General features: G+C 43.4%; 2 protein-coding genes across 3 annotated transcripts in view; one reads left to right on the top strand and one right to left on the bottom strand.

The window, feature by feature from the left end:
- KNOP1 (lysine rich nucleolar protein 1) overlaps positions 1-19,876 on the top strand; it is a 179,671-nt gene that overhangs the window by 29,749 nt on the left and 130,046 nt on the right. The window lies entirely within an intron of this gene.
- The window catches only part of IQCK (IQ motif containing K), a 149,539-nt gene that overhangs the window by 28,586 nt on the left and 101,077 nt on the right, over positions 1-19,876 (bottom strand). For both annotated transcript variants that reach the window (XM_035267114.3, XM_035267115.3), the window contains one exon: positions 7,219-7,330. In XM_035267114.3, the coding sequence (XP_035123005.3) occupies positions 7,219-7,330 (112 nt within the window). The remainder of the gene's footprint in view (positions 1-7,218; positions 7,331-19,876) is intronic.

Genomic DNA, 19,876 nt, shown 5'->3' with positions numbered 1-19,876 from the left:
GTGTGCGACAGGTTGCACTCAGCTGCTCATAATTCAGCCCCGGGCGGGAGGCTTCAGTCCACGAAACATAAACAGCAAGAACCCTGAAGCCCAGATAGGAAATCAATCAGGCCGTATGTCACGTTCCAGAAGATTCCTGAGAAGTTGGGTCTGAGGGAAGAATCTAAGAGAATGTCTTAGCTCTCTGCATCTGCCCTCCAGGATGTGTCAGAACACCGGGCAGAGAAAGGGAAGTCCTGGCCCCAGCCCTAGGCTCTCCTCTGCTGTGTGACCTTGGGCAAGTCACTCAAACTTGCTGGAACTCCATTTCTTCATATGCAAAATGAAACCCAGAGCTTCATCCCCTAAATATGTACAGGCCACCTGCTCTGTGCCAGGCTCATTATGAATAAGACAAACATGGTCCCAATGTGAAAGCCCATGGGGCTTGGAGACTATTGGAAGAAATCAACACAAATATTTTAATAATTCTATCATGACAATAACTAACGTTTATGGGAACTATGTGCCAGCACCTGTCCTAAAGATCGTCGTCTCTTGTAATCTTGTAGCAACAACTGTACGAGACAGATATTATTATTACTAGTCCCATTTTGCAGATGGGAAGACTGAGGCTTCATGAAATTCACTAGCTCAGTGTCACATGGATAGAGTGCTAGTTAGGATTCCAAGGGCAGGTCTGGCCAACCTCAAAACCCGGTCCTTTACCTGTCCGTCTGCTGTCCTGACTTCTTTCTTTACAATCACAGACCTGGGGACAGTCTTTAGAATTGGCTTGTTTGCCCAAAGGCCATTTCACCTTCTCGGCATACATGGGAACCTATCCATGGGTTCCCACTGGGGTATTTACTGAAGAGTTGTGTCTTATTTGGAAAGCACTGCTCGCTCCTTCCAGAGCCCCTGGAAGGCGGCAAAGGAAGCCAGCAGCAGATGGTGGAAGAGGAATTGCTTCCACCAGCCCCTCCAGCCCCTCTGCTGAGGACTGGATAACGGCATGAACCCCAGTCTATTCTCCCTGCTCCGGAGTGAGCCCACTCAGTCAATCAACCAACTGCAAATCAACTCCAAAGAATACAGACCAACAGAAAGAAACAAATATGCTGCACTTTCCTCGACCTTTAAACTGGTTACAGCCCTGATTGCCTTCCAGTTTTGAAGCCAAATGAAACTGCAGTTGTGCTTGGAACAGAGGCCTGTGCTGAGCCAGCCAAACAGTAACAGCTCAAGCTGCTGCTTTAAAAGGGCAGCTTAGACCACCAATTTGATGTGCTCCTACTCTGCACCAGGAACTTTCTGTTTATTGACTCATTTAAACCTCACAGCTCCATTCATTCATTAGTTCATTCAACAGATATTTATCTGGTGCTCACTTTGTGCCAGGTGCTATACTAGGAGATAAACCAGGCAGACACATCTCATCAAGAGGTACCATGATGTCAATGTGTCCTACTGTTTCATATAGGTTACACTCTAGTGGGGAAGACAGTTTTCCAGTAAATAAATTTAGGTTGGTGCTAAAGTAATTGCATTTAATGTTACTTTTAATGGCAAAAACCACAATTACTTTTGCACCAACCTAATAGCAGCTGTACAGTCAAGCGTCAGCAGGACTTGCTGCCCAGAGCTGACAGCACAGGCCTAGTGGACTCCACATTTTAAAGAAAGCACAAAACAACTGGGCATCTCACATCTCCTTAGCTTCTCTACCCCGGCTGAGCAATAGGCGCGGAGGCTGATGCCTATGATCCCAGTACTTTGGGAGGCCGAGGAGGGAGAATCACTTGAGGTCAGGAGTTCAAGACCAGCCTGGCCAACATGGTGAAACCCCGTCTCTTCGAAAAATACAAAAATTAGCTGGGCATGGTGGCACCCAACTATAATCACAGCTACTTGGGAGGCTGAGGCATGAGAATCACTTGAACCCGGGAGTTGGAGGTTGCAGTGAGCCAAGATCATGCCACTGCACTCCAGCCTGGGCAACAGAGTGAGACTCTCTCAAAAAAAAAAAAAAAAAAAAAGATTTCTTCTCTAGTCTGAAGGTATTGATCAAAGTCAGGACATTTAATCGTGTTACATACTGCTATAGAATATAAAGCCCATATTCAAAGTATGCTCATTGTCTCGATAATGTCTTTCACAGAATTTTCCTCCCGCCCATGATCTAGGGCCACAGCTTGTATTTAGCTGTGTCCCTTTGGTCTCCTTTAATGTGTCTTTCTTGACATGGACATTTTTGAAGACTGTAAATCAGTTATTTTGTAACATTCCTTCATGGGTTTGCCTTGGATTTCTTCATGATTAGATTCAAGTTAGGCATTTTTGGCAGGCGTAGTGCGTAAGTATAAGTGATATTGTGTCCTTCTCGGCACATCGTATCAGGAGGGCACTGTGATGTCAATGTGTCCCATTATTGGTGATTCTAATTTTGAATACTTGGTTAAGGTGGGACTCCCATGTTTTTCTAAGGCAAGGTAACTATTTTGCCCTTTCTGGTTAATAACTATGGAGAGATATTTTGAGGCTCTAAACATCATGAGTATTATCAATGAAATCAATGGTTTTAACATCTACTGATAATTCTTACCTGAATCCACTGTTAACTAACATGGCTACAAAATGGTGACTTGTAAGTTTCATTATGTCTTTTAAGTGTATTCTTGGCATTCTGATGTAAGGAATTCTTCTTCTTCCTCAAGCATTTCTTTTTTCTCCTTTATTTCATATCCATATGGACATCTCGATTTTTATTGTAGTCAATTAGTTACAATTGATTACTTTATTTTGTGTGTGTGTGTGTGTGTGTGTGTGAGAGAGAGAGAGAGAGAGAGAGTTTTGCTCTTGTTGCCCAAGCTGGAGTACAATGGTGCAAGCTTGGCTCACTGCAACCTCCACCTCCTGGGTTCAAGTGATTCTCATGCCTCAGCCTCCTGAGTAGCTGGGATTGCAGGCACCTGCCACCATACCCAGCTAATTTTTTGTATTTTTAGTAAAGACGGGCTTTCATCATATTGGCCAAGCTGGTCTTGAACTTCTGGCCTCAGGTGGATACTCGCCTCGACCTCCCAAATAATTCATTACTTTCACTCTTAGTTTTGATGCTTATATTGTCCCAGATTTGTCCAGTGACACTGTTCAAACTGGAGCCTGTGCCATGTCCCCATCATTTTTTAATCCTTCTCTAGCTCTAGGCTCATCTTATACTTTCTCAGGTTCTCACTTACATGTGGGTGCTAAAAACTAAAACAATTGAACTCATGGAGATAGTGAGTCAAATGTTGGTTATCAGAGGCTGGGAAGGGTACTGATGGTGGGGCTGGGGAAGAAAGGGGTGTGGTTATGGGTACAAAAAAATAGAATGAGTAAAAGTGGACATACAGGGTGACTATAATCAATAATGATTTAATTCTACATTTTAAAATAACTGTGTTTGTAACACAAAGAATAAATGCTTGAGGGGATGAAAACCCCAGTCTCTATGATATGATTATTACTTATCATATGCCTGTATCAAGATAGCCCATATACCCCATAAATATATGCACCTGTGTACCCACAAAAATTAAAAATTAAAAAAATAAAATTCCAGAAAAAAAGATTTAGAACCCAAAATCTGGGCACTAGGCATGCCCATTACATCTTTGCTTTTCAGTTAATAGCACTGGTATTTTTAAAAAGCTACCCAGGTGATTCCAATGTGCAGCCAATAGCGAGAATTGGTGGTGTGTGAAGAAGGGGCTCAGTAGCCATCACCTACCTATAATAGATGACTATGAGAAGGAAAGGGAGAGAAGAAATTGTAGGAACCATGAAGCAGTGGTCCAATACAACGTGTTCCAGACCATGAATAAGTTCACGTGAGTGGGCCATGAAATCAACCTACCACGTCATTTCCAGCATTTCCAACAACAGACCAGGTACGGTGGTCTGATAGGAAATATCAGAGGGATTGCATATAATGACAGTTTCTTTTTCTTAAAACTTTTAGTTTTATATACATGAGAACATCTATATATTTTTATGAACTAGATGTTGATATAAAACTATTTCTTACCTGGTCACAGTCCCCAGAATTTGAGAAGTACTGGTCTAGAGGAGAGGGCTGTGCTATTCTCTCCTCTTTTAGACGAGAGTAGGTGCTTCCCCAACCCAAGCCCTAAGGCAAGGGAGGGAAGAGAGAAAAGAACAACCCGAAAAGACTGGGGGTGTCTTTAGGAAAGGAAGGCTGATGTCTCATTACCTGTTTGGACATCTGCTTTGAGAAAAGATTTACAGATCTTACTCCTGTGCCTGTTTGAGCAGGCTGGTGTGAACTAAAGAGACACAGCAGGGCAGAGACAGGAGGGCAGTGAAGAAGTGCGCGTGCCCACCACTGGCTTTCTGTAGGTCAAGTGGACCCTAGGAGGTAATCTGAACTATCTTTCCAATGCCTTATCCAAGAGGGTTGGCCACTGGGTAAGGAGACCCCAAGAGTAAAAGGCTTGGAGGGAACTAGCAAAGGTGGGGTCTGGGGTGGTTGTGGAAAAGGCAGAGTCAGAGTCAGATCCCCTCCACCAGGGGTGAGGGGACAGGTTCTGCAACCTGCTGTCCCCTGATGAAAAATTTCTGAAATATACTGAGTGAGAGAGCCAACACGGGGAGGCCTGCCCACAGACCATGGACAGCCAAGCAGCTTAGCTAGAGAAGCAGTGAGAGCCAAGAGATCATCACAACAGAACATAAAAGGATGGATGCCACTTCATAGCTCCCTCCTGCCCACCCACACCCACTGGAGGAGAAGGAGACCCAGAAGAGGAAGGGGTGGAAGCATGAGAGACCAGACAGTTCTCTGCTCCACATCCAACCCCACTTGATGCACAGCAGAGGGCAATGGATAAAGACTAACTGGATCTAAGGTTGAGGTTTTAAACTAGACTAGACTTTGAGATCAGAACATACTGAAAAGGCATGGGATCACCCAATGTGCCATTGCAGGGCTGGAAAGAGAGACTGGAGAAAGCAGGGTTAAAGTCAATTTCCGGAGAGAAAACAAACCTCTTGTTTAATCCTACCATCTTGAGATTTCCCAATAAAATGCTTCCTGGTCCTTTTCAGTGGGGTAGCTAGGGAAGGCCTTTCTGAAGACGTAATGCCCTCAGCTGAAGCAGGAAAATGAGTGGTCCCAGAGGAGCTGGAGAAGGATGGTTTATCAGAAAAGGAGGCCGGGCATGGTGGCTCATACCTGTCATCCCAGCACTCTGGGATGCCCAGGAGGGTGGGTCACTTGATGTCAGGAGTTAGAGACCAGCCTGGCCAACATGGTGAAACACCACCTCTACTAAAAACACAAAAATTAGCCAGATGTGATGGTGGGCATTTGTAATCCTAGCTATTCGGGGAGCTGAAGCATGAGAATCACTTAAATCCCGGAGGTGGAGGGTGCAGTGAGCCAAGATTGCGCCACCACTCTCCAGTCTGGGCGACAGAGCAAGACACTGTCTTGGAAAAAAAAAAAGGAAGGGAATACAAAGTACATAGTCCCAAGGTGAAGAAGGCATTGGCACATTGGAGAATGGAGGGGCTGCAGCCCGCTGAGAGAGGATGAAGACAGGGTAGAATGGGGAGGTTACAGGACCCAAGGCATGATGGCTTGTGGCCTGCTGAGGAATGCAGAAACTGATTTCTATAGTTTCTCATAATTGTAAAGTACTATGTGCTTATCTAAAAGATTCCAACATGTGCTTCCACCCCTCTAGTCCAAATTCTCAAAGGTCGCCACCAATAATTTTCTTCCAGACTGTTTAGTATTTCTGTGTTTCCATGCATATATGTAAAATTTATTTTTATTTTTTTACTTTTTGAGACGGAATCTGGCTCTGTTGCCCAGGCTGGAGTACAGTGGCACAATCTCAGCTCACTGCAACCTCTGCCTTCTGGGTTCAAGTGATCCTCCTGCTTCTGCTTCCCAAATAGCTGGGATTACAGGTGCCTACCACCACTCCTGGCTAATTTTTGTATTTAGTAGAGACAGGGTTTCGCCATGTAGGCCAGGCTGGTGTCAACCTGCTGACTTCAGGTGATCTGCCTGCCTCAGCCTCCCAAAGTCCTAGGATTACGGGCCATGCATATATTTTTATATGAATAAAAACTTATAGTTCTGCAATTTAATTTTCTTCACTTGAAAACATATCAGCTAGGTGTGGTGGCTCATGCCTGTAAATCCCAGCACTTTGGGAGGCCTAGGTGGGCAGATCACTAGAGGTCAGGAGTTCGAGTGGAGCCTGGCCAACATGGTGAAACCCTGTCTCTACTAAAAATACAAAAATTAGCCAGTCATGGTGGTGCGTGCCTGTAATCCCAGCTATTCAGGAGACCGAGGCAGGAGAATCACTTGAACCCAGAAAGAGGAGGTTGCAGTGAATCAAGATCATGCTACTGCACTCCAGCCTGGGCGACAGAATGAGACTCTGTCTCAAAAAAAAAAAAGATATTGGCTCATGAAATCATGGAGCCTGAAAAGTCCCACGATCTGCCATTTGCAAGCTAGAGACCCAAGAAGTCCAGAGAACAAATAACGTAGCTTCTAGTCTGGGTCTGAAGGCCTGCAAGCCAGGAGCACCAAGGGCAGGAAAAGATCAAGGCCCCAGCTCACATGGCCAGGCAGAGGTAATGCAACATTCCTCTACCTTTTTGTTCTATTCAGGCCCTCAACAGATTGGAAGAAGACCATTGGGGAGGTCCATCTGCTTTATTCAGTCCATCAATTCAAATGCTAATACCTCTGGAAACTTTGACAGAAAGACTTAGAAATAATGTTTAATCCGGGCATCTCGAGGTCCAGTCAAGTTGACACATAAAATGAGCCATCGTAAAAGGGGAAAAGACAAAAGTTCAGACACACAATCAACAACTTAGAAGAATAACTATCCATCATACTGATAGACACTGTGTTTCCAAAATAATGGGTTATTCTTGATGTCTTGTAGCTTCAAAAATAAAAACCTGCAGACACAGTGAGACACTGAATTTGCCCCTGTGGGAGAGAAATGACCCTGTAAATTATATCACATCACCTGTCATTGCAGAGCAGAATCTTAATATGCAGCCACTTCCCCCATGCATAAGCTGAGTTCCATGCAGTCAAGGCCCTTACAAAAGCTCAGAGGGCCTCCTTCTTGAGCCTGGAATAAGAATCAACCTCTTTTTTTGAATAAACTAAAGACTGTGAATCCAGCAACTTACCTTTTTGTTCTTGCTTGGCCCAGAAAATTTTGACTCGCTGGTGAATGTACTTGTCCTCACGAAGTTTCTTCTGCCACTTACGCAGTTCTTGAATCTCAGGATCACAGCGAACCTGGAAAATCACAGTAAAACCTTAGTCCCTTTTTGACATACTTCTGTACACTAGCTTATTAACCCTGCATGGAAAATCCTTTACAAACCAATTGGATGTACTTTTGATTCTCAATGAATCATTGTTCTAAATGAATTATGGACACTTCTAGAGCTCATGTCATATTTGAGCATAAATGAGGTTGTGGGAAGATTTGCTATAGTAACAGTAGGTTAAGAATGAATAGGTCTGTGCTGTCCAATAGAAAAATAATGCAGCAGCCAGGTGCAGTGACTCATGCCTGTAATCCCGGCACTTTGGGAGGCCGAGGCGGGCAGATCATAAGGTCAGGAGTTCGAGACCAGGCTAGCCAATATGGTGAGACCCCATCTCTACTAAAAATGCAAAAATTAGCTGGATGCAGTGGTGTGTGCCCGTAGTCTCAGCTACTCAGGAGGCTAAGGCAAGAGAGTCACTTGAACCCGGGAGGGGGAGGTTGCAGTGAGCTGAGATGGCACCACTGCACTCCGGCCTGGGCAACAGAGTGAGACTCAATCTCAAAAAAAAAAAAAGGAAAGATAATGCAGCCACCACATTTGTAACTTCAAACTTCCTGGCATCTCATTTTAAAAAGTAAAAACAAGCAGATAAGAATTTTTTAAGAATATATTTCACTTGGTCAAGCACGGTGGCTCATGTCTGTAATCCCAGCACTTTGGGAGGCCTAAGGCAGGAGAATTGCCTGAGGCAGGCAGATCACCTGAGGTCAGGAGTTTGAGACCAGCCTGGCCAACATGATGAAACCCCATCTCTACTAAAAATACAAAAATTAGCTGGGTACGGTGGTGCATGCCTGTAATCCCAGCTACTCAGGAGGCTGAGGCAGGAGAATCCCTTGAACCCTAGAGGCGAAGGTTGCAGTGAGCTGAGATGGAGCCATTGCACTCCAGCCTGGCGACAAGAGCAAACAAAACCCCATCTCAAACAAACAAGAATATACCTCACTTAACCTAAAACATTCAAAATCTTATTACTTCAACGTGTAATTAACATAAAACATTATTTATGCCGGGCATGGTGACTCATGCCTGTAAATCCTAGAAGTACTATGGGAGACCAAGGCAGGAGGATTGCTCAAGGCCAGCCTGGCGACATAGTGAGACTTCATCTCTATAAAAAATAAACAAAATTAGCTGGGTGTGGTGGTGCATGCCTGTAGTCCCAGCTAATCAGGAGGCTGAGATGGGAGGATTGCTTGAGCCTGGGAGGTTGAGGCTGCAGTGAGCCAAGATTGTGCCACGCACCACCACACCTGGCTAATTTTTGTAGTTTTAGTAGAGATGGGGTTTTACCATGTTGGCCAGGCTGGTCTCGAACTCACTGCCCTCTAGCCAGGGTGACAGAGTGAGACCCTGTCTCAAAAAATAAATAAGTACATAATTATTTATGAATTATCTTTCTGTTTTACATGCTAAGTCTTCAACACAGTGTGTTTTGCACTTACAATATATTTCATTCCAAGTGCTCAATAGACACATGTAGCTGGCGGCTACCATATAGACGAGCACAGCTCTAGGTTCACCAGTTAATGCATTAACCACAGTTCCACTTAACACTGGCTGCTTACTCCATAGCAACTTTTGTGCTAGACGTTGAGATTAAGGAGACTAATAATAGTAATTGTAACACTGATTATTTTTATTTTTATTATAGCTCATATTTATTGGGCATTTATCTCCCAGGCATGGTTTGAAGTATCTTACAAATTTTATTTCATTTTTTATTTTCTTTATTTCATAGAGATAGAGTCTTGCCATGTTGCCCAGGCTGTTCTCAAACTCTTGGGCTCAAGCCTTGGCATCTAAAAGTGCTGGGATTACAGGTGAGAGCCACTGTGCCTGGCCAAATATTTTACAGTTTTTTTGTTTTTTTTTTTTTTTTGAGATAGAGTTTCACTCTTGTTGCCTAGGCCAGGGTACAATGGTGCAATCTCAGCTCACTGCAACTTCCACCTCCCGGGTTCAAGCAATTCTGCTGCCTCAGCCACACGAGTAGCTGAGATTAAAGGCATGCACCACCACACCTGGCTAATTTTCATAGTTTTAGTAGAGATGGTGTTTTACCATGTTGGCCAGGCTGGTCTCGAACTCCTGACCTCAGGTGGTCCACCTGCCCTGGCCTCCCAAAGTGCTGGAATTACAGGTGTGAGCCACTGCGTCCGGCCAGCTCCATTCATTTAAAATGAAGCAGTAGCTGTGTATTCTGAAGGAACAATTGCCTATACTGGAATGAGCATGCAGAACTGGGCAGTCACACTCCACATGCCCAGATCAGTGCTTCCATCTCTAGGCTATGGTCCCCTCCTGTCTCTCCAGACCCCAGGTGCCCAGAAGGATGGCCTCCTTGCTCCTCTTCTCTTCTGAAAGCCACAACTCAGACCTGCTGGTCAGATAGTCAGAAACTATCCTTCCCACTGGGAAGGATGCAAGGCAAACTGAGGCAGAAATAGAAATCTGTCAGGCCTGCAGGACCCAGCATTCAAGGGAAGCAGGTAAAGGGAGCGCAGGGTGAGGACAGACCAGAGAGCCGGGCTTGTCTACAGGGGTCGGCTACTCCCCAACTCTGCTGACCATGGAGATGCCACCAAGCCAGAGCTTAATCTCTTGCTTTTTCAGATCACCGCTGGATCTTGTGACTTCCTGTCTTGGTCCCCGGGCTTCCTATTGTGGTCACTGCCATCCTTTGAAGGAGCCCAAGCCTAGGCTCCCAAGTTTCAACTTGCTCAAGTCACCCATACATCTACCATCTCAGAACATAAACACAGTCCCCCAAAGGGTGAGATTGAGCCAGATTTCACCATCAGCTACCTCCCAGTCCCAGAATGACCTTTCCCTCTCATCCCTATTGAAAGAGGGGCCACCTCTTCCAATTCTCTTAATAATTTTACATTGAAGAGCCTTGTTGTCCTTTCCTTCCACTGAGCTCATATCAGATTCACAAGTAACCCTAGTGATTTTTTAAAATTTGGTCAAATACGCATAACTTAAACTGTACCACTTTAATCCTTTTAAAGTATACGCTTCAGTAGCATTAAGTACATTTACAAGCTTGTGCAACCATCACTATTCTCTCATTGCGACATTTACATCAGGCCAAAAGGAAATCCCACACTCTTTAAGCAATCAATTCCCGTTCTCCCCTCTCCCTGCCCCAGCCAACCACAGACCTGCTGTAGTCTCCATAGCCTCCCTGCGTCTTTAGATCCACAGTCTCTCTGGATTTGCCTATTCTGGGTATTTCATACAAATAGAATTACACAATCATGTGCCCTTTTGTGTCTGGATTCTTCCAGTCAGCATATCATGTTTGAAGGTTCATCCACATTGCAGTATTATCAGTACTTCCTTCCTGAATAATATCTATCGTATAGGTATACCACATTTAATTTTACCCATTCATCACTTCATGGAACATTTGTTTTGCTTTATTTTTGAGACAGGGTCTCATTTTGTAACCCAGATTCCAATGCAGTGGTGCACAGTCCCAGCTCACTGCAACTTCCACCTCCCAGGGTCAAGCAATCTTCCCACCTCAGCTGGAACTATAGGTGTCCCACCATGCCCAGCTAATTTTTTAACATTTTGTTTTTGTAGAGATAAGGTCTTACTATATTACCTAAGCTGGTCTCAAACTCCTGGGCTCAAGCAATTCTCCTGCCTCAGCCTCCCAAAGTACTGGGATTACAGGTGTGAGCCACTGAGCCTGGCACCTAATGGAACATTTGAGTTGTTTCTACCTTTTGGCTATTGGGAACAGGGCTGCCATGAACATTTGTGTATGAGTTTTTGTTTATTTTTTATTTATTTATTTTTTGAGACGGAGTCTTGCTCTGTCACCCAGGCTGGAGTGCAGTGGCATGATCTCGGCTCACTGCAACCTCCGCTTTCAAGTGATTCTCACACCTCAGCCTCCTGAGTAGCTGAGATTACAAGCACGTACCACCATGCCAGGCTAGTTTTTTTTATTTTTAGTAGAGACGGGATTTTGCCATGTTGGCCAGGCTGGTCTTGAACTTCTGACCTCAGGTGACCCACCCACCTTAATCTCCCAAAGTGCTGGGGTTACAGGTGAGTTTTTGCTTAAACACCTAATTTCAATTTGAAAGGGGGCTTGTAGACCTAGAAGTAGAATTGCTGGGTCACATGGATAATTTTACATTCAATTTATTGAGAAAACAAACTGTTTTTCACAGTGTCTGAATCATCTTACAATCTTACCAGCAATGAATGAGAGGGTTCTAATTGAACCACATTCTTCCCACACTTGTTATATTCAATTTTTTAAATTTAAAATTTAAATTTCATTTAACTTTTTTGAAATAGGGTTTTGCTTTTTTGCCCAGGCTGGTCTCAAACTCCCCAGCTCAAATGATCCTCCCACCTCATCCTTCTGAGTCGCTGGGACTACAGATGTGTACCACTGTGCCTGGCTCTGCTTTTTACTATAGCCATCCCAGGAGATACGAAGTGGCATCTCATTGTGGTTTAATTTTCACTTCTCTAATGTGTAATAACATCGAGCATCTTTTCACGTGCTTGTCGGTCGTTTGCATATCTTCTTGGAGAAATGTCTATTCAAGGCTTTTGCCCTTTTGTTTATTTTTTTCTCCCTCCACTTCCCTTTGCCCTTTTAAAAAATGGGTTGCTTGTCATTTTGTTGTTGAGTTTTAAGAGTTTATTATATGTTCTGGACACTATACCCTTCTCAAATATATTATTTACAGGTATTTTGCTCCCATTCTGTAAATTGTCTTTTCACTCTCTTGGTAGTGTCCTTTGATGCAAAAGGTGTTAAATTTTGATAAAATCAAATCTATCTTTTTTGTTTTTCTTGAGACAGAGTTTCCCTCTGGTGCCCAGGCTGGAGTACAATGGTGCAGTCTTGGCTCACTGCAACCCCTGCCTCCTGGGTTCAAGCGATTCTCGTGCCTCAGCCTCCTGAGTAGCTGGGATTACAAGCGTGCACCACCACCACAGATCATTTTCTTGTTTTTAGTAGAGATGGAGTTTTGTCATGTTGGCAAGGCTGATCTAGAACTCCTGACCTCAAGTGATCTACCCACCTTGACCTCCCGAAGTGCTGGGATCACTACAGACATGAGCCACTGCATCTGGTCTGAATTTATCTATTTTTTCTTTTGTTATTTGTGCCTTTGGTGTCATAGCTAAGAAACTACTGCCAAACCTAAGATCATAAACACTTATCCCTGTGTTTTCTTCTAAGAGTTGGATCATATATCTCTTTGATCCATTTTGAGTTAATTTTTATATATATGGTGTGGGGTAAGGATCCAGTTTCATCTTTGGCATGTGGATATCAAGTTGTCCCAGAGCCATTTGTTGAAGAGACTATTCTTTCTCCCACTGAATGGTCTTGGCACCCTTATCAAAAATCAATTGACCACAGAGGTATGCATTCTAGTCTTTGTTTTTGAGACAGAGTCTTGTTCTGTCACCAGGCGCCAGGCTGGAGTGCAGTGGCGCAATCTTGGCTCACTGCAACTTCTGCCTCCTGGGTTCAAGCAATTTTCCTGCCTCAGCCTCCTGAGTAGCTAGGATTACAGGCTACTCAGCCTAATGCCAAGCTAATTTTTGTATTTTTAGTAGAGACGGTGTTTCACCATGTTGGCCAGGATGGTCTCAATCTCCTGACCTTGTGATCTGCCTGCCTCGGCCTCCCAAAGTGCTGGGATTACAGGCGTGAGCCATCGCACCCAGCCACATTCTAGTCTGTTAATTCTCTTCCCACAATGCATGTTTTTATTTTTTTCAAGTTAAAAATGTATGGATTTTCAAAATAAGGTATAGGAGTGGTAAATAAAACTAATTTCTTTAAGTCTTATGTTCATAAGTATCAGGCATCTTAAACATTTCTGTTCCGGGTAGGATGGGTTATCATATCTTGCTAGCTGTGATCTCAGCAAACCGAAACCCTCCTAGAGGCAAACGGTCGGGGAGGGGGCAAATAAGGGATTATCTACAACTTACTCACAAGCTCATGTTTATTGGGATCTAAGCACACAAGAATCCTCCTATTTCTGGACTGCGACAACCAATAGCCTTAATGAGAATAAACCCAACAGATCTTCTGAAGCATTAAAGGAAGGTCAGGATATAATCAGCAACTTGACTGTGTTTTATCAGTCCAATTCTTTCTTTACTATTGGTTTACTCTTCATGTTTGGAAGGATACACAAGGCGCGTTCGTCATTGAGGGGTTGTCACTTTTTACCCCATGTTTTTCTGGACTGGATTGTTTGGGATGTTTACAATGAGCATAGATTGTTTTACAAATACAAGAAGTGTTTAAATTTTTAAGTTAATAGACTTCTGAGAGGCAAATAAAAGTCCTTTGACTCATACATAATTGATGAATTTTCCTACAATCGTTTGACTCTTCATTGTCTAAATACTCAACAAAAAAGTAGAAACACCCATTTCTTCATCATTCTGGAAGCCTGCAGTTACTTGTAGGGTTCTGCTCACCAGTTCAGCATGATTTTGCTCTGCCCGGCCAGAGAGCCTTTCATCTTTTCCTTAGTTTCTTTCATTTTGAAGTGAGGACTGCTATTTACCAGGAGAGAATACAGCAGCCTTGTTAGTTCATTACTGGGGAAGCCTGGATCTCTAGAGAAGGCTTTTGTGAGCCCTGGGGAAAGCACGCACCCATTGAACTGGGATAATCCCAGTCATGATCATCGTGAGTAGAGAATCAATTACAATGGCAGTGGTTGTGCCAATCAGCAAATACTATGGAGTGCAGTGTAATGTTTAACACATCAACAATTTCATTGCTAAACAAACCCTCCCTTACTAAGAGCTTACTTTTATTTTTACAAATTACTGTGTGGAGTCCATTTGCTCCTCTGAGATGGGAACATAAAGAGAGTATACATGATTTATGTCAGTTTTTTTTTAATGCCCGTGACACCATCAGATTCTCCCAATTATAGATTACTCAACTTTCTGTTTATAAGGAAGCTTTGAGATTTCTTCTTAGATCTTTGGCAAAACAAAGCAGAAGCTAGTTTTTCATTCTCGTGATTATTATTAGTGTTCCTTATTGTCTTGAGGAGCTAATATCTGTTTTTGGTTTTTGATTCAGGGTCTCTCTCTGTTGCCCAGCCTGGAAGCCAATACAGGGTACCATTTTGGTTTTAAAAGCCAATGCTGAATCCAACAGCTCAAGGCTGAATCTCAGTTCCACAAATTACAAGCTAAGGAGCCTTAGGCAGGTTCTTTAAGTGCCACAAGCCTCAATTTTCTCATCTGTAAAATGGGGATAATAAAAATATTTTCTCCGTTGGGTTGGTGTGAAAATAAGCTGAGATAATACATGCAAAGTGCTAAACCAGTGTCTGACACATAGCAAGCTCTCACTCTGTTAGCAGTTTCTTAAATCAATTGCTAAAGTAGTGAGAATAATTGGATTCAGCTCTGAGGTTGAATCTTGCAATTGCTATTAATGCATGGAGCCAAGTGGCTGAGGAGCCAGTGATTCAGAAAACTGAAAAAGCAAGCCTCTTCCCAAAGATTTACAAAGTGTTGGATATATAAATGATTTCATAATTTTAGGCAGTAGCCAGACAGCAGAAAGAAGTGTTGGCCAGGCATGGTGGCTCATGCCTGTAATCTCAGAACTTTGGGAGGCTGAGGCGGGTGGATCACCTGAGGTCAGGAGTTTGAGACCAACCCGGCCAACATGGCAAAGGCCATCTCTACTAAAAATACAAAAATTGGCCAGGTCTGGTCACGCGTGCCTGAAACCCCAGCTACTTGGGAGGCTGAGGTGGGAGAATCACTTGAACCCTGGAGGTGGAGGTTGCGGTGAGCCAAGAATGTGCCACTGTACTCCAGCCTGGGTGAGAGAGTGAGACTCTGTCTCAAAAAAATAAAAAGAAGTATTGCAGTGAGGTGGTGTCTGCAGGCAGAGAAGAGGAAGGAGGGAGACTGTTGCCTGGGACTCTGAAATTACCCATTGTGGATCTAGACTTCTAAATTCCTCAGTTGTTTTCCCTGATTCTTGGCAAAACAGACAAAAACCTAGCAACAGCTTGGATGACCGAGGATGATTCCCAGGGGTTTTTCTCATTGCTCTGGAGAAAGGCAGTTCATATATTACAGTTGCTGGAAAGAAGCTGGGGATATAACATGATGGTCAGGCCTCTTCAGTCATGCTCACAAGAGTGAGCCACCGGCTTGGCGTGAGATGCCTCATAGAAGGTTCTTATTACGTCTTGCTAATGACATGACATACTAATGATTATACTGAAGGATTTTATACTCAAGAAAAGCAGTTTTCAACATAAAGGAAATACGTTTGCAAAATCATTAATATAAGGTTCAATGACCTTATATTAATAAAATATTCAGAGTTCATAATTCAGAAATTCAACTTTTTTTTTTCTTTTTTTGAGACCAAGTCTCACTCTTGTTGCTCAGGCTGGAGTGCAGTGGTGCGATCTTGGCTCACTGCAACATCCACCTCCAAGTTCAAGCGATTCCCCTGCCTCAGCCTCCTGAGTAGCTGGGACTACAGGTGCCCACCACCACGCCCAGCTAATTTTTTGTATTTTAGTAGAGATGTGGTTTCACCATGTTGGCCAGGATATTCTCGATCTCCTGACCTCATGATCCACCTGCCTCACCCTCCCAAAGTGCTGGGATTACAGGTGTGAACCACTGCGCACGGCCTCAACTTTCTCTTTATAAGGAAGCTTTGTGATTTCTTCTTAGATCTTTGGCAAAACAGAACAAAACAAAAGCTAGTTTTTCATTCTGGTGATTGTTAGTGTTCCTTATTGTCTTGAGGATCTAATGTTTGTTTTTGGTTTTTGAGACAGGGTCTCACTCTGTTGCCCAGGCTGGAATGCAGTGGCGCAATCGCGGCTCACTGCAGCCTGGAAATCTTGGGCTCAAGGGATCCTCCCACATCCCGAGTAGCTGGGCCTACAGGCACAAACCGCCATGCCTAGTTTTGTCGCTGTTGTTGTTGTTAATTGTAGAGATGAGGTCTCACTATGCTGCCTATGCTGGTCTTGAACTCCTGGGCTCAAGCAATCATCTCACCTCCACCTCCCAAAATGCTGGGATTATCAGCATAAGCCACTTCCTTGGCCTTTAAGGATCTGATTTGTAAAGGCTGTAGCTATCACCTGTTTCCTGGTATTGCAGAAGTGTTACAGATACTCTACTGTGGTATGACAGTAGTCCTCTTAGAGTTACTTGGGGCTTTCAGGAAGGTTTAGAAGTGCATTCTAGAGCAGCATTTTTCAGTCTGTTGTGTCGTTTTAGTGATTGGTAGATTCAATTGGGTGGCTGGTGAATGACATTAAAATATATAATCAAATGGGAAATATGGAAAATGACAATTACTCCTTTATCATTAAGGACCTTCTTTAGGCCAGGCATAGTGGCTCATGCCTAGGATCCCAGCACTTTGGGAGGCCAAGGTAGCTGGATCACTTGAGCCCAGGAGTTTGCGACCAGCCTGGGCATTTTAGAGAGACTTCAGCTCTACAGAAAAAGTAAATTTTAGCCAAGTGTGGTATTGCATGCCTGTAGTTCCAGCTACTCAGGAGGCTGAGGTGGGAAGATTCCCTGAGCCCAGAAGGTTGAGGGTGCAGTCAGCGTGATCACACCACAGCACTCGGGACTGGGCAGCAGAGGAAGATCCTGTCTCAAAAAAAAAAAGGGAGACAGTCTTTATTCCTGATATTTTCTGCCTTAAAGTCTATTTATCTGATCTCAATATTGCTATATCACTTTTCTTTTGGTTATCAATCAAATTGATATGTTGATTGATATGTTGTCAATATTTCCCCATCTCATTATTTTCAACCATCTGTGTCATTTTGTGTGCCTATACATCCAGCATAGAGGCAGAATTTCAATTCAATCTGAAAATCAGAGAAGACTATTCTGTTTACACTTACTGACATTAGTGATATGTTTGTATTTATGTCTCTCTCTTTGGTTTGTCCTGCTTTTGTCTTTTTCTATCCTGCTTTCTGTTGGGTTGAATTTTCTGCATTCTACTTGTTTCCTTCTACTGATTTGTTAGTTCACACTCTGTTTTTTGTTTTTGAGGCAGAGTTTCTCGTCACTCAGGCTGGAGTGCAATGGCGCAATCTCAGCTCACTGCAACCTACACCTCTCAGGTTCAAGCGATTCTCCTATCTCAGCCTCCAGAGTAGCTGGAATTATAGGCAACCACAACCAAGCCCGGCTAACTTTTTTGTATTTTCAGTAGAGATGGGGTTTCACCACGTTGGCCAGGCTGATCTCGAACTCCTGACTTCAGGTGATCCACCTGCCTTGGCCTCCCAAAGTGTTGGGATTACAGACGTGAGCCACCGCTCCCGGCCCTATTTGTTTTCTTTAATATGTTGTTATAATCTAATAAAAGACTTTAAAAAAAAAAAAGCGTCCAGCCTCCTCCCAAACAATACAAGGACTTTAAAATGCTTAACTCCAATCTTCCGGTTCTCCATTTTTTTTTTTTTTTGAGACGGAGTTTCACTGTTGTTACCCAGGCTGGAGTGCAATGGCGCAATCTCGGCTTACCGCAACCTCCACCTTCTGGGTTCAAGCAATTCCCCTGCCTCAACCTCCCGAGTAGCTGGGACTACAGGTGCGCACCACCATGCCCAGCTAATTTTTGTATTTTTAGAAGAGATGGGGTTTCACCTTGTTGACCAGGATGGTCTCAATCTCTTGACCTCATGATCCACCCGCCTCAGCCTCCCAAAGTGCTGGGATTATAGGCGTGAGCCACCGCGCCCAGCCCTGGTTCTCCATTTCTATATTATTTTTACCTAGCATTTTAGTTTCCCCTATTTCCCGTTGGTTAGTAACTATTTAGATGTCTCAGCTTCTTCATTCACAATTATTTCTTGCATCCCACTCCCTTCCTTGTGGGTTCAGTTTCCTTCTAGCTGAAGTATATCATTTAGTAGTTCTTTCAGTGAGAGAGATGTTTTTAAATGTCTTTGTTTATAGTCCTTGCTCTTGAATGGTAATTTATGGGAACATAATTCTAGGTTGAATATTATTTTGTCTAGATTAGAAGATATTACACTTCCCTGTCTCTGGCATATACTGCTGCTGATTGGAAGTCTCTAATCAGTCTCACTGGTTTCCTTTGTAGGTAATATTTCCTTTAAGATAGGTTGCAGGCTTCTTCTTTGCATAGTTTCACCATGAAGCATTTTGGTATTGTTTTGTCCTTATTTATCTAGTTCAGGATTCATGTTTCTTCAGCTTTGGAATATTGTCCCTCAATATCTCTATGAATATTGCTTCTCCCCCATTCATTCTATTGTTTCCCTCTGGAATTCCTAGTAGTCTTAGGTTGGACCTTCTTATTCTGTCCTTGTCTCTTAACTGCTTTTCCACATTTCCTATCCCTATCTCTGTGCTGCATTCTATGTCCCAGATCTGTCTTCCAGTTGACGAATTACTTCTCCAGCTGTGTCTATCTGCTATTGAACTCATACCTAAAATATGGTCCATGGATCAGAAATGTCAGCATCACCTGAGAGCTTATTAGAAATGCAAATTCACGGGCTCTACCCAAGACCTATTTAAAAGAGTGGGTCCCAGGAATCTGTTTTACCAGACTCTGCAGGTGATTTTGAGGCTCATTGAAGTTTAGGACATACTGCTTTAGTACATTGATTCTAGAAATGCTTTCATTTCTAGAGGGAGCACTTAGTTTTTTCAAATCTGCATTTCCTCCTTTTTGCAATGAATTGCCTTTTTCTTTCAGCCAGATTTATGTATTTTTTTCTAGCAAATCTCTGTAATCTTATACTTATCTATAGTCTCAAATTGCCGCTCTTGGGGGTTTGGACTTTCCAGTTGAATGTATCTACTGACTCCCCTCCTTTCTTGTTGGTTTATTTTTTATTATGCGCTCATACTTTTTTTTTTTTAAGACGGAGTTTCGCTCTTGTTACCCAGGCTGGAGTGCAATGGCGCGATCTCGGCTCACCGCAACCTCCACCTCCTGGGTTTAGGCAATTCTCCTGCCTCAGCCTCCTGAGTAGCTGGGATTATAGGCATGCACCACCGTGCCCAGCTAATTTTTTTTGCATTTTTAGTAGAGACAGGGTTTCACCATGTTGACCAGGATGGTCTCGATCTCTTGACCTCATGATCCACCCGCCTCGGCCTCCCAAAGTGCTAGGATTACGCTCACAACTATTAGTTCCAATTCCAAGTTTGCCCAGGTCTGAAATCATGTCTCTTATCCAGGGGTCAGTAAGCTGTTTTTTTTGTAAAAGATCAGATAGTAAATATTTTCGGCTTTGTGGGCCATGTTGTCTCTGTCATAATAAGGCCAACCCTGCCATTACAGTACAGAAGCAGCCACAGAAAACATGTTTTAAAAATAGGCATATTGTATTCGAACAAAACTTTATAAAACAGGCAGTGGCTAGATTTGTTCCATGGGCTATAGTTTATCAACACCTGCTCTTATTGAGTGGGCATTAGAACCTATAGC

The sequence above is a fragment of the Callithrix jacchus genome, chromosome 12, assembly GCF_049354715.1.
Source record: "Callithrix jacchus isolate 240 chromosome 12, calJac240_pri, whole genome shotgun sequence".
NCBI lineage: Eukaryota > Metazoa > Chordata > Mammalia > Primates > Cebidae > Callithrix > Callithrix jacchus.
The sequence above is the reverse complement of the archived record's forward strand: the minus strand, read 5'-3'. Positions and strand labels throughout refer to the sequence as shown.